The 15,007-nt window shown below is 41.2% G+C and overlaps 1 protein-coding gene and 1 long non-coding RNA gene across 3 annotated transcripts in view; one reads left to right on the forward strand and one right to left on the reverse strand.

Annotated features, from left to right (window-relative positions):
• Window positions 1-1,395: 1,395 nt before the first annotated feature.
• ALG14 (ALG14 UDP-N-acetylglucosaminyltransferase subunit) overlaps window positions 1,396-15,007 on the forward strand; it is a 94,028-nt gene continuing 80,416 nt past the window's right edge. Inside the window, exons 1-2 of one of the 2 annotated variants that reach the window (XM_054455416.2) lie at window positions 1,396-1,867; window positions 9,922-10,073. In XM_054455416.2, the coding sequence (XP_054311391.1) occupies window positions 1,732-1,867; window positions 9,922-10,073 (288 nt within the window). In that variant the 5' untranslated portion in view covers window positions 1,396-1,731. The remainder of the gene's footprint in view (window positions 1,868-9,921; window positions 10,074-15,007) is intronic. The other variant, XM_054455426.2, reaches the window with a different exon arrangement.
• LOC129016251 (uncharacterized) lies at window positions 7,411-13,322 on the reverse strand. The gene is made up of 2 exons (XR_008494752.1): window positions 12,739-13,322; window positions 7,411-7,913 (listed from the first exon to the last, which is right to left on the reverse strand). It is a non-coding gene; the product is annotated as an uncharacterized LOC129016251 (long non-coding RNA).

Raw genomic sequence — 15,007 nt, forward strand, 5'->3', positions numbered from 1 at the left:
TTATTGCGAGAATGTATAGTTAAGAAGATTTGATGGAGCCGGGTGCGGGGGCTCATGCCTGTAATCCCAGCACTTTGGGAGGTAGAGGCAGGCAGATCACCTGAGGTTAGGAGTTCGAGACCAGCCTGGCCAACATGGTGAAACCCTGTCTCTACTAAAAAAAAAAAAAAAAAAGCCAGGCATGGTGGTGCATGCCTGTAGTCCCAGCTACTTGGGAGGCTGAGGCAGGAGAATCTCTTGAACCTGGGAGGCAGTGGTTGCAGTGAGCCGAGATTGTGCCACTGCACACCAGCCGGAGCGACAGAGTGAGACTCTGTCTCAAAAAAAAAAGATTTGATGGAAGACAATTTGGAAAGTGTTGTAAGGTCCACGAACTCTACTCACAAAGTCTCCCAAACTTGCTTGCTGATAGGAATGGACATGCTGGTTACATAAGCTAATCCCAGGTGCCCGATCCCCGGAAATTCTGATTCAGTGTTTCCTAATGGACCCTGGGAGTCTGCACTTTTAAAAACACATTCTAGGCTCCAGGTAAGTGTGGTGATCAGGCAAGTTTGAATTTAGCAAAGGAATACAGGATGCAGTACTCCTGTCCAGCAGGACTCAGATTTCTGGTTTCTGATTCTAGATCTGACGCTATTCCACTTGTGCAAGCAGTTGCACCTTTCTGAACCTGTTTACTCATCTGTATACCTGTTCAATATAACCTACAGGTAGGTCTATGGTGGACCGAAGGCAAATTATATTTGGGGTGAAGGGGCTCCTGATCTTAGTATTTTATGTTGTTGTAATGTGGATTAATTAGACATAATTAGCAAAATTGGGATTGAAGGGGGTGTTGGCAGATCATCATTTTGGCTGAGGACATGAGAAACACACTGGAAATGCTTTGTGATAAAATTAACTGAATATTAATTGTAGGACTGTGCCTTGTCTATCCTGCTACCTAGAGCCACGGAGCTTTGCAATCCTCTTAGGAGTGTGGCTTACCTTTAGGTGGTCACCCTCAACTACTCTGGTCACACTGAGAGCTGTGAAAACCTCGAGAAAAGTTAAAAACATACCTGTTGGGAGACAGGGGGTTTGGATGAGGGCCCTAAATTCGATGTTTAAGCCTAGGGTCCTTACTGGCGAACACTTTCAGTAATGTCTGTGTGCAACAGAAACATTTCTCTTGGCATTAAAAAAAAAAAAAGAAGAAAGAAAGAAAGGATGTATTCCCTTAGCTTCAGGTGGCATTCACGAAGTTGATAGAGCCAGAACATCTCCTAACTGGGGAGTTTCGGGACCTTTAGGGCGCAGAGACTGCCTGACCTCGTCGTGGGCGTAACTCAAGCTTCCCCAGCGCTTAACTTTACGATTTTCAGCTTACGCTTGGCTGCAGCTGCGCAGAATCCGCGCAGAAGCAGGGGTTCCGCTGACAAACGTGAACGTAGAGAACGTAGAAGCCTTTTAACGCTTATATGCAGTTTCCCTGTATGGCTGTTGTGCATTATTAATCTAGGTATTGCGTATTTAGTTTAGGAGACACGAATGCTACATGATAAATCAGGTAAAACGGATTGGGAGCGGGACCCCAGCTTCTCCCTCCGCCCTCCACTCCTCCCAGCTCAGGAAAGCCCAACCCACCAGGAGGTGCGTCCTCCGCGTTTGAGTCGCTTCGGCACCCGTAGTTGTGAACTTTGACAGCGGCTGGTCCCCGGAAATTGGACGCATGCGCCGTTTCTCTGCATGGTGTGTGTTCTTATTCTAGCTGCGGCAGCAGGAGCTGTGGCGGTTTTCCTAATCTTGCGAGTATGGGTAGTGCTTCGTTCCAGGGACGTTACGCCCCGGGAGTCTCTCAGTATCTTGGTAGTGGCTGGGTCCGGTAAGTATCGAGGAGGCGACTGTCGGACTTGGGTTGGTCACTACAAACCCCAGAGTGCACCGCGACGCTCTTCCCTGGTACCCTTAGCGCTTCTTGGAGTGTTGCATGCAGAGATTTGTAGTTTCTCTGCCTTGCCGGAACCGGGCAGTCCAGCCAGGGTAAGGGCTGGTTTGATGACGCGGCCCAGAGGTTTTTTTATGACAAGTAATTTACACTTGTCTGTAATTAAGACTCTCTGTAGCGTATATTTTTCAAACAATTAGTGACCAGAGAACGTAGAAGCCATTTGATGCAAACATGCAGTTTCCCCATATGGCTGTTGTGCATTATTTATCTAGGTATTGCGTATTTAGTTTAGGAAACACGAATGCTACATGACAAATGAGGCAAAATGAATTGTCACATTTATAAATATACAAAGTCCAAGAGGATAAAAACAATGATCTACGGGCTGTAGAACAATACACACGGGGTGGCAGAGTGTGAGCAACACACTGACCTGTCAGGTAATACAATCTAAATCCACCAACTGTGTAGGTGCTTACAATTTTAAATAGACATATTTGACAGGGACAGACACACACACACACACACACACACACACACACACAATGTAAACATTTGGATATGGCAGGAGATTGCATCCAGATAGAACATATATAGTATGAGTAAATGTACTAAGTTTATGTTCAAGTGTAACGCATTACTTTATTCATTTAATCTGTTTTGAGCTGTTAGAAAGACCAAACACTAAACTAACCTCTGGAAATAAAACTGACTAACATTACTTGCTACGGAGTGCTGACTCCGTGCTAAGTCCTGTGAGAGATGCAAAGATACAGCAGTGAATGAAATAGAAAAAAAAAAACTGACAGAAAATAAATCAAAATGAGTATTTGCCACAATACGATAAATGCTATAATCTTGTAATAATTGTGTAAGAAGTACAAATTGCTATGGCAGTCTTCAGGAGGGGCACTACTTTATCAGGTCTTAAAAAACAGGCAGCTTCGTGGAAGAAATCATGCTAAACTGAAACTTGAAAGATGACCCAGAATTAGTCAGTTGAGGGACAGCCAGGGTTTTGGGGGCTGGGAGGATGTGAAAAGAAGGTGATAGCACTTGGAATGGCCAGAGTTGAGAGAACACTATCATGTAGAGTTCAATGTAGAGAGGTAAACTGAGTCTAGATTGTAAAGAGTATTTAAAATCTTGATTTTTTTCTTTTTTATACAGAGTCTCACGCTGTTGTCCAGGCTGGAGGGCAGTGGCGCAATCTCAGCTCACTGCAACTCCGCCTCCCAGGTTCAAGCCATTCTCCTACCTCAGCCTCCTGAGTAGCTAGGATTACAGGCGCACCACCACACTCAGCTAATTTTTGTATTTTTAGTAGAGACAGTTGTTTCACCATGTTGACCAGGCTGGTCTTGAACTTCTGACCTCAAGTGATCCTCCTGCCTCAGCCTCCCAAAGTGCTGGGGTTGCAGACGTGAGCCACCACCCCTGGCCTAAAATCCTGCTTTATAAAGCAATTGCTGCTACTCCACTGTTGATATCATGTAGGGGTTAAGACCACGGGCCTCTAGGTTGTCATAATACCACACATGAATCACATCTGTGCCACTTACTCCTTGGGGATCTTAGGCAATTAGTTAACCTCACTGAACCTTCTGTTTCTACATGGGTTGAGAGAGGACAGGAGAGGTTAAATATGATCATATTTAAAGTGTTTAGACCGGGCATGGTGGTTCACACCTGTAATCTCAGCAATTTGGGAGGCCGATACAGGCGGATTGCTTGAACTCAGGAGTTGGAGACCAGCCTGGGCAACATAGTGAAACCCTGTCTCTACATTAAAATAAATAAATAAATTAGGTGGATGTGGTGGCATGCACCTATAGTCCCAGCTATTTGGGAGGCTGAGGTAGGAGGATCACTTGAGCCTGGGAGGTGGAGGTTGCAGTGAGCTGAGATTGCGCCACTGCACTCCAGCCTGGTTGACAGAGTGAGACCCTGTCTCAAAATGAAATAAAATAAAATGATATAATCAAAAGCTTAAAAAATAAAGTGTTTAGTAAAGTGCTTGACATATAGTGTCAACCTAAAATAATCAAAGGGCTCAATATCCAGTTAGAAGAGTTTATTCAAGCACAAAGCGTGAGAGTGGGTGTCTGGGGAGCAAACCTATACCAAAGAATGGTAATCAGTGCTCCCCATGTGGGGAAGAATGAGGATAGTTTGTATAAGCAAGAACAGAGGTGCTGAACAAAATTACAACATTTTCCATACAAAGGCTAACATACAGATATAAGATTTGGTTGGCTACTGTAAGGGCCAGGGGGAAACTTCCCCTTTGCTCTCTGAAGTTTCACTGAAAATCACTGACGAGGCAGAAATAATAGGAGAAAAGGCATACAAATTTATGAAGCATATATGAAAGCGTTCTTAATGAAGACCGAAAGATACAAGGGAAATGGTCTGTTTTTATGCTTAGGTTCAACAAAGTACGGACAGCCATGTAGAATTATGACTGGACAAAAGGGTATAATTTAATGCTAATAGACAGTAGGGAAGCCCAGCAAGGCCTGTCTGTCTAGATTTTTCTTGTTCTCTCTGAGCATGCGTTCCTTTCCTTCTGGATATGGGGTAGGACCCTCTCTGGAATGGGTGTCTTATGACCTACCGTCAAACAAGGTAGATCAGATAATTTTTTAAAATTTAATTAATTTTTAAAATAGAGATGGTGTCTTGCTATGTGTGCCAGACTGGTCTTGAACTCCTGGCCTCAAGCAATTCTCCTGCCTTCCAAAGCGCTGGGATTAAAGGTGTGAGCCACCTTGCCCAGCTCCCCAGCTCAGATAATTTCTTTATGGCCAGTTTTTACACAGAAAGGTGGAGTAAAATTAGAGTAGTATTTTTAGGTTTAATGACCAGCTTTTGGGAGAAGGAGTTCTTGGTTTCTGTGACCCGCCCTGGGGAAGAGAGATTCTAGTTTCTATGGCAAGCCTCAGGGGAATATGGGACTGAGAGACAGAGGACAAGAGAAGACCAGAGAAAAATTTTTACTTCTAAGGCCTTCATTTTGGGATATTATTTTCTAAGTCCCAACACTACTATTGATTACACACTAAGGGATTTGTTTAACATTCTGGTATAAGGAGGTAACAATCACAAAGGCCTTTATCTCCAATGTCATTTAGTCTAGGTTTGAATAAAGACTAGGGAGTCTGGTTAATGTATAACATCTCAACACAAAGGTCAGGAAGCAACAGACATATACCAAAGAGAAAAAGCCATGTTACATGAGTCAGTTTCCAGGGTTAGCTTTTCCCCTTGGCGTAATAAATTTGGAAGGTCTTGACATTTTCTTTTCTTTTTACATAAGCATTTAATAAATGGTTACTATTATTAGTCTTGGCAAAAGGAGCTTTTGAAGTTTTGTTTTGGTTTTTGTTTTTAAGACAGACTCTTGTTATGTACCCAGGCTTGCCTCTAAATCCTGGGATCAAGTGGTTCTGAGACAGCCTCCCGAGTAGCTGGCACCACAGGCACGTGCCGCCGCACATGGCTTATCTTTTTCAGTGGAGAGTCACCCACTTCAGTCTGAGCGTTCACAAAGATTATTCAGCCTGCATTGTCAAAAGAATGTCTTGACAAAGACTGAAGTAGAGAAACAAATAGGAGCCTTTTGAATATTTCAGATAACAGATAAAAATGGCCTGACTGGAGTGATAGATGTGGGGCTGGAGAAAAGCAATCGCATTCAGATGAAATTGGAAGATTTTAGGAGTTAAATCCACAACTGTGGATTGAAAGTAGAGGATGTGGGAGGGAAAGACTGAAGGGTGATTTCCAGGTTTCTGACTTGAACAAATGGATGGATGTTAGAACCATTCACTTGATAGTGTTACATTTGGTGGACTAGAAACCAAAATTAAGGTTGATAATTCATCTGGCAAATGGTGCCTTCATTCAAATTATTGAGGGTAGGAAGGTATCAAGGTCCTGAAAGAACCATGCCAGTTAAAGGAAGACTTGTAATCAAATAAGCAGTTTAATAGTTCATGCCCAAAATTTTGGAGGAGGAAGAAGACATTTTCAATGTTTACCTTGAAGACCAAGCAACATTTACTCTTTAGATATCATAAAATATTATTAGTAGGCCAGGCACTGTGGCTCACGCTTGTAATCCCAGCAATTTGGGAGGCTGAGGTAGGTGGATCACCTGAGGTCAGGAGTTCAAGACCAGCCTGGCCAACATGGCAAAACCCCATCTCTACTAAGAAATACAAAAAAATTAGCGGGGCGTGGTGGCGGGTGCCTGTAATCCCAGCTACTCAGGAGGCTGAGGCAGGAGAATCGCTTGAACCCAGGAGGCAGAGGTTGCAGTGAGCCGAGATCGCGCCACTGCCCTCCAGCCTGGGCAACAGAGCAAGACTCCATCTCAAAAAAATAAAAAATTATTAGTAGATCACTTCTGTTCAGAGAACATTTGCCAAAACTACTTTTCTTTGAAACACAATACAGCCTTCTTAGGCAAATGTTAGGTTTAATATCAAACTTTCATTCATTCTTTCATTCAATAGGATGGCCTGCTATTTCTAGGAATAGGAGATACAGCAGTAACAAACACAAATCCCTGCCTTCATAGTATGGTGCTTGCCTTCTAGTGAGGCATGGATAGAGGGAGATAAAAAGCAAAACAAATAAATAGACTACATAGTAAGTTATGCAGTGATAAACACTATGATTTGGGGAAGGGGCATTGCTTTTTATGAAGTTTGTCAGGGAAAGCCTTCTTAGGGAGATGACAGCCAACAGCAAGGAGGCTAGAGTGATTAGAGTAGGCTGAGTAAGCAGGGAGGAACAGGAGATGAGCTCCAAGAGGGAACATAGTTGAGGTCAGAGTATAAGAAGCCTTTTATTCCATATGAGACATGAAGCCACTGGAGGATTTTGAGCAGAAGTAAATAATTTGATCAACTCGAACAGGGTCACTTGGGATGTTATGTTGCGATAGACTGAAGGGGAAGTGGGTCAGGGAACAGATCAGGAAACTGTTCATAATCCATGTAAGAGGTGATAGTGGCCTGGAGAAGGGGGGTAGCAAAGAAATGGTGAGAAATGATTGGATGCTGGATATATTTTAAGGTAGAACTTAGAGAATCTTATTCTCAAAAAAATGTATCTTAATAAAAGAATAAAATGGAAGCCAGGTGCGGTGGCTCATGCCTGTAATCCCAGCACTTTGGGAGGCTGAGGTGGGTGGATCACCTGAGGTCGGGAGTTTGAGACCAGCCCGACCAACATGGAGAAACCCTGTCTCTACTAAAAATAGAAAAAATTAGCTGGGCGTGGTGGGGCATGCCTGTAATCCCAGCTACTTGGGAGGCTGAGGCAGGAGAATTGCTTGAACCTGGTAGGCGGAGGTTGCAGTGAGCCGAGATCACGCCATCGCACTCCAGCCTGGGCGACAAGAGAGAAACTCCATCTCAAAAAAAAAAAAAAAAAAAAAAAAAGAGTAAAATGGAAGACAAAATCCATCATTTTAATGACTTTATTCAGTAACAAGTTTAAATTTTCAGTTAATATACTGTCAAGCTAAATAAGAGAGAGAGATTCCCCAAAGATAATAAGTGTATTCAAGAGTAAGCACTGTAGTGTGGAACACACATGCCGAGTAAACTATGGGCACATTCAAAGAGGCAAGGGAAGACAGCGATTTTTAAAGCTAAAATGGGGAGGGTTACATAAGTTGTTTTGAAACAATTATCCTTGCTTACAGGGATCAATAATAAGGGTGGCATCAGTCCAAGGTTAGACAGGCAGCTGCTGGGCAGATGTCCTTGCAGAAGTATTTTTTTTGCATAAGGTTGCAGTGGCCTTTATACAAGGTTGTGGTTTTGGTATAGTCTTTTGTAACGGTTCTTGTTTTCAGGCGATTGAGCATTAAGAACCCTTCCTTCATGGCCTTTCCCAGCTCCATTTTGTCACAAGTGACTCTATTTTTATCCTGACAACTTTCACAGTATTCATTGAGGGTTTCCTTAAAAAAAAAAAAAAAAAAAAAGAGGAAAAAAAAGACTATTAAGGCAGGTATAATGAAGTTTTAATTGTAGTGGAAGATGTTGTGGATATGAGGTTTTATCCTTAATTATTCCAGCTGTGAAAACAAATACCTACTTGTAGTACCACCACTTGTTTTTTTTTTTCTTTTTTGAGACAGAGTATCGCTCTGTTGCCCAGGCTGGAGTGCAGTCTCAAGTGATTCTCCTGCCTCAGCCTCCTGAGTAGCTGGGATTACAGGCGTGAGCCACCACACCTGGCCTAACTTTTTTGTTTTTTTTTCGAAACTAAACCAAAGATACTAAAATGAATATAAACCAGATGTGTAAATTATATGCCTCAGTCAAGAAGATGGGTGACAGGTTATAAAGCTAATGTATGATTTTAATTCCTGAAATTCACACTAAATCTATGCCAAATTTGTTTCTATATATAATTCCTTCTGGAATCTAGAACGAAATCCTTTCCTTTCTACTATTAAAAAAAAAAAAATGTGGGCCTGGCATGGTGGCTCACGCCTGTAATCCCAGTACTTTGAGAGGCCGGGTGGGTGGATCACCTGAGGTCAGGAGTTCAAGACCAGTCTGACTAACATGGTGAAACTCTGTCTCTACTAAAAATACAAAAATTAGCCGGGCGTGCTAGCGCACGCATGTAATTGCAGCTACTCGGGAGGCTGAGGCAGGAGAGTTGCCTGAACCTGGGAGGTGGAGGTTGCAGTGAGCCGGGATCACACCATTGTATTCCAGCCTGGGCAACAAGCGTGAAACTCCACCTAGGGGGAGGTGAGGGGGTGGAGGGAATTTGTGTTGGGGGGAAACTCATGTTTAATTTATCTTTGTTTGTGTTCTTGTATCACTATATACTCTTTTTTACAGCAATAAGGGAGGTGGGGTGGAGGAAGCCTTGTAGGTAGGGGGAGCAGCATGACCAGAGGCAAGGAGTGAGTAACAATCAGATGAATGCAGAGAATGTTAAAGACATCAACCTGACTGAGGCACAGAGCTTGTGAAACGAGACTGAAATAGGTGTGATAGGGCTCCTTGATAAGGAGTTTGACTGTTTTGCTTAAATGGTTTATGGATAGGTAGATATTCTATTGTTGTTTTCGTGAACAATGTTTTCATTGTCTCAATGAACATAGTTGATTTTTAAATTTATGCTTTCGAAATTAATGTATCAAAATTTTGGAGATTATATGACTTCAGAAACTGAACATTACTCATTTGGTGAAGCTGATAAATATTTGAGGACCTGCAGTGTGCTGAGACCTCTGATAGGAGCTGGGGTTACAGTGGTGAACAAAAAATGTTTCTTAGGAAGGCCCAAGCCCTGCTGGTCAGCGCTTATGCCCCCTTCACCTTACTTCTCTACATAGAACCTTCAGTGACTGGCTTCCCTTTTCCCATCCTGCTTTCGTGACCTTATTTCACCTGTACTCTTCTTCCCAGTATTCCTACCACTCTTTGAACACATGTTTCAGATCTTGTCATCTCATGCCCTAACAATCCCCATCTCCACCCAGTGGCCTCCCTACTGCTATCTCTCCATTATCTTCACCTTTCGCGTCATCTCAGCCTTTTCCGGGGTTCTTCCTTATTCTTAAGGCATTGATTTTTCATAACCATTTGCTTACCCTTCACATTTTAGTTTTTCTTACTGTCTTGCATCTTCTTTGTCTTCATATATGTGTCTTGCCCCTTTCTTACCAGTCTTATAAGAGCTATGTCTTATACTGTTTTGTGCCTTCCTTAGTACCTACTGCTAGTGCTGATTTTATTTTTATACGTGTATTATCTGCTTTTGATATAAAAGTTGTATTTATACAAGGGCATAGATTTATTGTTTTCAAATGTTCCTTGTGTCTTCTGAGAAATATGCAATTACAGTGCCCCCCCAACCTGAAACCGTAATATTGGTATAACATGGTCAAATGGATGTGTCCATTGTGGGTTTCTTAATCTTAGGACTTCTGATATTTTTTCCAGGTGGGCATACCACCGAGATCCTGAGGCTGCTTGGGAGCTTGTCCAGTGCCTACTCACCTAGACATTATGTCATTGCTGACACTGATGAAATGAGTGCCAATAAAATAAATTCTTTTGAGCTAGATCGAGCTGATAAAGACCCTAGTAACATGGTAAGTGACAATTTCTATTTCTAAGAAAATTACAAGTTGTACATTAATTGTCTCCAGAAATAATCTCATGGCACTTCAGTGCCCTACCCACAATGGCAGTCAAATGTTTGCTGGTGATGAAATACATTTCCTTTGCTACCAAAAGATATGAATTTCTATAAAATAAATCTTCAAATTAAAAAATGGTTGCTTAGCACATCAAAAAGTTTATCCACCATGATCAAGTTGGCTTCATACCCGGGATGCAAGGTTGATTCCACAAATGCAAATCAAGAAATGTAATTCATCACATAAACAGAACTAAAGACAAAAACCACATAATTATCTCAATAGACACAGAAAAGGCCTTTGATAAAATTCAACATCCTTTCATGTTAAAAACTGTCAATAAACTAGGTATTGAAGGAACATACCTCAAAATAATAAGAGCCATATATGACAAACCCAGAGCCAATATCATACTGAATGGACAAAAGCTGGAAGCATTCCCCTTGAAAACCGGCACGAGACAAAGATGCCCTCTCTCACCACTCCTATTCAACATAGTATTGGAAGTTCTGGCCAGGGCAATCAGGAAAGAGAAAGAAATGAAGTGTATTCAGATAGGGAGAGAGGAAGTCAAATTATCCTTGTTTGCAGGTGACATGATCCTATATCTAGAAAATCCCATTGTCTCAGCCCAAAAACTTCTTAAGCTGATAAGCAACTTTAGCCAAGTCTCAGGAAACAAAATCAATGTGCAGAATCACTAGCATTCCTATACACCAACAATAGGCAAGCCGAAACCCAAATCATGAATGAACTCCTATTCACAATCACTACAAAAAGAATAAAATACCTAGGAATATAGCTAACAAGGGAAGTGAAAGACCTCTTCAAGGAGAGCTACAAACCACTGCTCAGTGAAATCAGAGAGGACACAAACAAATGGAAATACATTCCATGCTCATGGATAGGAAGAATCAATATTGTGAAAATGGCTATACTGCCCAAAGTAATTTATAGATTCAATGCTATTCCCATTAAACCACCATTTACATTCTTCACAGAATTATAAGAAACTATTTTAAAATTCATATGGAACCAAAAAGGAGCCCAAATAGCCAAGACAATCCTAAGCAAAAAGAACAAAGCTTGAGGCATCATGCTACCTGACTTCAAACTATACTACAAGGCTACAGTAACCAAAACAGCGTGATACTTATACAAAAACAGATACAGACCAATGGAACAGAATAGAGAACTCAGAAATAAGACCACACATTTACAACCATCTGATCTACAAACCTGATAAAAACGAGCAATGGGGAAAGAATTTTCTATTTTGCAAGGAGTTGAACTGGCTAGCCATATGCAGAAAATTGAAACTGTATTCCTTCCTTACACTTTATGCAGAAACTAACTCAAGGTGGATTAAAGACATAAATGTAAAACCCAAAATTATAAAAACCCTAGAAGAAAATCTAAGCAGTAGTATTCAGGACACAGGCATGGGCAAAGATTTTATGATGAAAATGCCAAAAGCAATTGCAACAAAAGTAAAAATTGAAAAATGGGATCTAATTAAACTAAAGAGCTTGTGCACAGCAAAAGAAGCTCATCAGAGTGAACAGACAACCTACAGGATTGGAGAAAATTTTTGCAATATGTCCATCTGACAAAGGTCTAATATACAGAGTCTACAAGGAACTTAAATTTACAAGAAAAAAACTGTTATTAAAAAGTGGGCAAAGGACATGAACAGACACTTCTCAAAAGAAGACATTCATGCAGCCAACAAACATATGAAAGAAAGCTCAACATCACTGATGATTAGAGAAATGCAAATCAAAACCACAATGAGATACCAACTCACACCACTCAGAATGGCGATTATTAAAAAGTCCAGAAACAACAGATGTTGGTGAGGTTGTGGAGAAAAAGGAATGCTTTTACACTATTGGTGTGAATGTAAATTAGTTCAACCATTGTGGAAGATAGTGTGGCGATTCCTCAGAAATCTAGAGGCAGAAATACCACTTGACCTAGCAATCCCATTACTGGGTATATACCCAAAGGAATGTAAATCATTCTGTTGTAAAGATACATGCACACATATGTTCACTGCAGCACTATTCACAATAGCAAAGACATGGAATCAACCCAAATGCCCATCAATGATAGAATGGATAAAGAAAATGTGGTACATATACACTATGGAATACTATGCAGCAATAAAAAGGAACAAGATCATGTCCTTTGCAGGGGCATGGATGGAGCCAGAAGCCGTTATCCTCAGCAAACTAATACAGGAACAGAAAACTAAATACCACATGTTTTCACTTGTAAGTAGGAGCTGAATGATGAGACTACATGGATACATATGGGGGAACAACACACACTGGGGCCTGTTGAAGGGAGGGGTTGGGGGAGGTAGAGCATCAGGAAGAATAGTTAATGGATGCTGGGCTTAATACCTAGGTGATGGATTAATTTGTGCAGCAAACCACCATGGCACATGTTTACCTATGTAGTAAACCTGCACATCCTGCGCACGTACCCTGGAACTTAAAAGTTGAAGGAAAAAAAATGGTTGCTTAATTTTTTGCATATTTTTATTCTTTTAAATAGAGAAAGCGGTTTTTCATTGAATTCCAGTAGTGAAAATTATTTTATTTATACTTACATACACAAAGTATCCAGTTCATGTGCTTATTGGCTCTTCATTAAAGCTCTCTATCAATGTGTTACGTTTATTGATAATTTATCTGTCACTGCTGTTTCTTCTCCAAATCATATTTGTGTCTGCCTTTGAAATTATTAGTACTTCTTTACCCCTGGTTGCTCACTTCATTTTAGCGTTTTAGTCACTGTTTAGAGATTTTTTTTTTTTAAGTGAAACTACTTCTTTATTAAGGAAGGAAACTGTTCCTTGTGTAGAGTGAGTGCCTTTATCCATCCCTCTCTCTGGGAACGGCCCAGCTGCAGGGCTGCTTTGGATAGTTCAGGGGTGGACAGCTGGCCTAATTCAGACCAATCGAAGTCTTTCTCTGAGCTTTTTGAGCTTGGAGACCTAGAGAATGGAATCAGTCTGTCTTCAGGCAAGCTCTGTAAATGATAAAGCTTGAAAGCTGCTGACAGTCATGTTTTCACTTAGAAGATAAAGGTAGTCTATAGATAGAAGAATGAAGATAATGTACAGGAAGAGAGGAGAAGCCAGTATCTGGAGCTGCCTTCAGTGAGTCAAGAGGTCCTGCTATAGCTGTGTTGGTCCTGGGTTGGTGGTTCTTTTCTTGGGAAATCAGGATCCACTCCTAGAACCCTACCCCACTCCCTTTGTTCCCACCTTTGTCACACACACACACACACACTCTTAAGCCTGTTTGAATTAACTTTTGGTCATTTGTAAACATTATCCCCAACTAACATACTACTAAAATGTATTCTCAAAAATCCACGTCAAACAAGATCGGGATATAAATCTGCTGGCTATCATTCAGCTATAGCAAAATGTGTGGTACTTTTTTTCCTCTGTGGAAATAAGCCAAAATGATTTCGTTTTTGTTTTAGGAATCAATACTGTATTAGTTTCTTAGGGTTGCTGTAACAAAACTGGGTTTTTGCCACCCGTAAACTGGGTGGCTTAAAACAATAGAAATGTATTTTCTCATAGTTCCGCAGGGTAGAAGTCTGAAATCAAGGTGTCATGGGGCCATACTCCCTCTGGAGGTTCTGAAGAAGAATCCTTCCTTGCTTCCTCCTGGCTTCTAGTGGTTGCCAGCAATGTTTGGCCTTCCTTAGCTTGCAGCTACGTCACTCTAATCTTGGCTTCCACCATCATATGACCTTTTCTGTATCTCTGTCTTCACATGCCTTTTTTATGAGGATACCGGTTGGATTTAGGACCAACTCTAATTCAGAAGGACCTCTTCTTAACTTGATCATACTGCAGTGATCTTATTTCTAAATAAGGTCACATTCGTAGATTCCGGGTGGACATGCATTTTAGGGGGACAGTAGTTCACTGAATGTAAATATTTACATTGAACTATTTTAGGAAAGTCTCTCTCTTTTCTTTTCTTTTTTTTTTTTTGAGATAGAATCTTGGAATCTAGCTCTGTTACCCAGGCTGGAGTGCATTCTCACAATCTCGGCTCACTGCAACCTCCGTCTCCCAGGTTCAAGTGATTCTCCTGCCTCAGCCTCCTGAGAGTAGCTGGGACTACAGGCATGTGCCACCACGCCTGGCTAATTTTTGTATTTTAGTAGAGCCAGGGTTTCACCGTGTTGGCCAGGCTGGTCTCGAAATCCTGATCTCAAGTGATCTTCCCACCTTGGCCTCCCAAGTGCTGGGATTACAGGCATGAGCCACCGCACCCGGCCAGGAAAGTCTCTTTGACATATAATGCAAAACAACAACCTTTCCCTTTTAGAAAGTGTGAAAGTCTAGAAATAGCAGGTGATTTTTTTAAGTGTAAAAGGAGAAAATAGAGACTATTGAGTATACTAGTAAGTGTTCCTTTCATTATTGTGAGACAGATAATAGTATCCTTATTTTACAAATGAGAAAAATTGAGCCTCAAAGGTGTAAATAACTCAACCAGAGTCCTGCCAAATATGTGTCACATACCTAGACGTCTCCTCCAATGCCTTTGCTTCTACATAACTACCCTGCTGCTTTTGTGTATTATTTTCCAATTCAAAAGACTTAGTAGGAGAATAGTGCCCTGGAAATTCTCATCTAAGGCATCGGAGACTAAAAATGTCATTTAATCTCTTATCTTAGGGTGTATTTGAGAAATGGTAGAGAATTTGGAGAAAATGATGATGACTTTTCACATAAGAATAATGTGAAAAGTCTAGTTTACCAGTGGTATAGAGCACTTAAAAATGCACAAAGAGCAAAATAATCACAAAATTGTTACTGTGTTTTTCAGCATAAGGAGCAGGTATCT

This window comes from Pongo pygmaeus, chromosome 1, assembly GCF_028885625.2.
Source record: "Pongo pygmaeus isolate AG05252 chromosome 1, NHGRI_mPonPyg2-v2.0_pri, whole genome shotgun sequence".
Classification (NCBI taxonomy): Eukaryota; Metazoa; Chordata; class Mammalia; order Primates; family Hominidae; genus Pongo; species Pongo pygmaeus.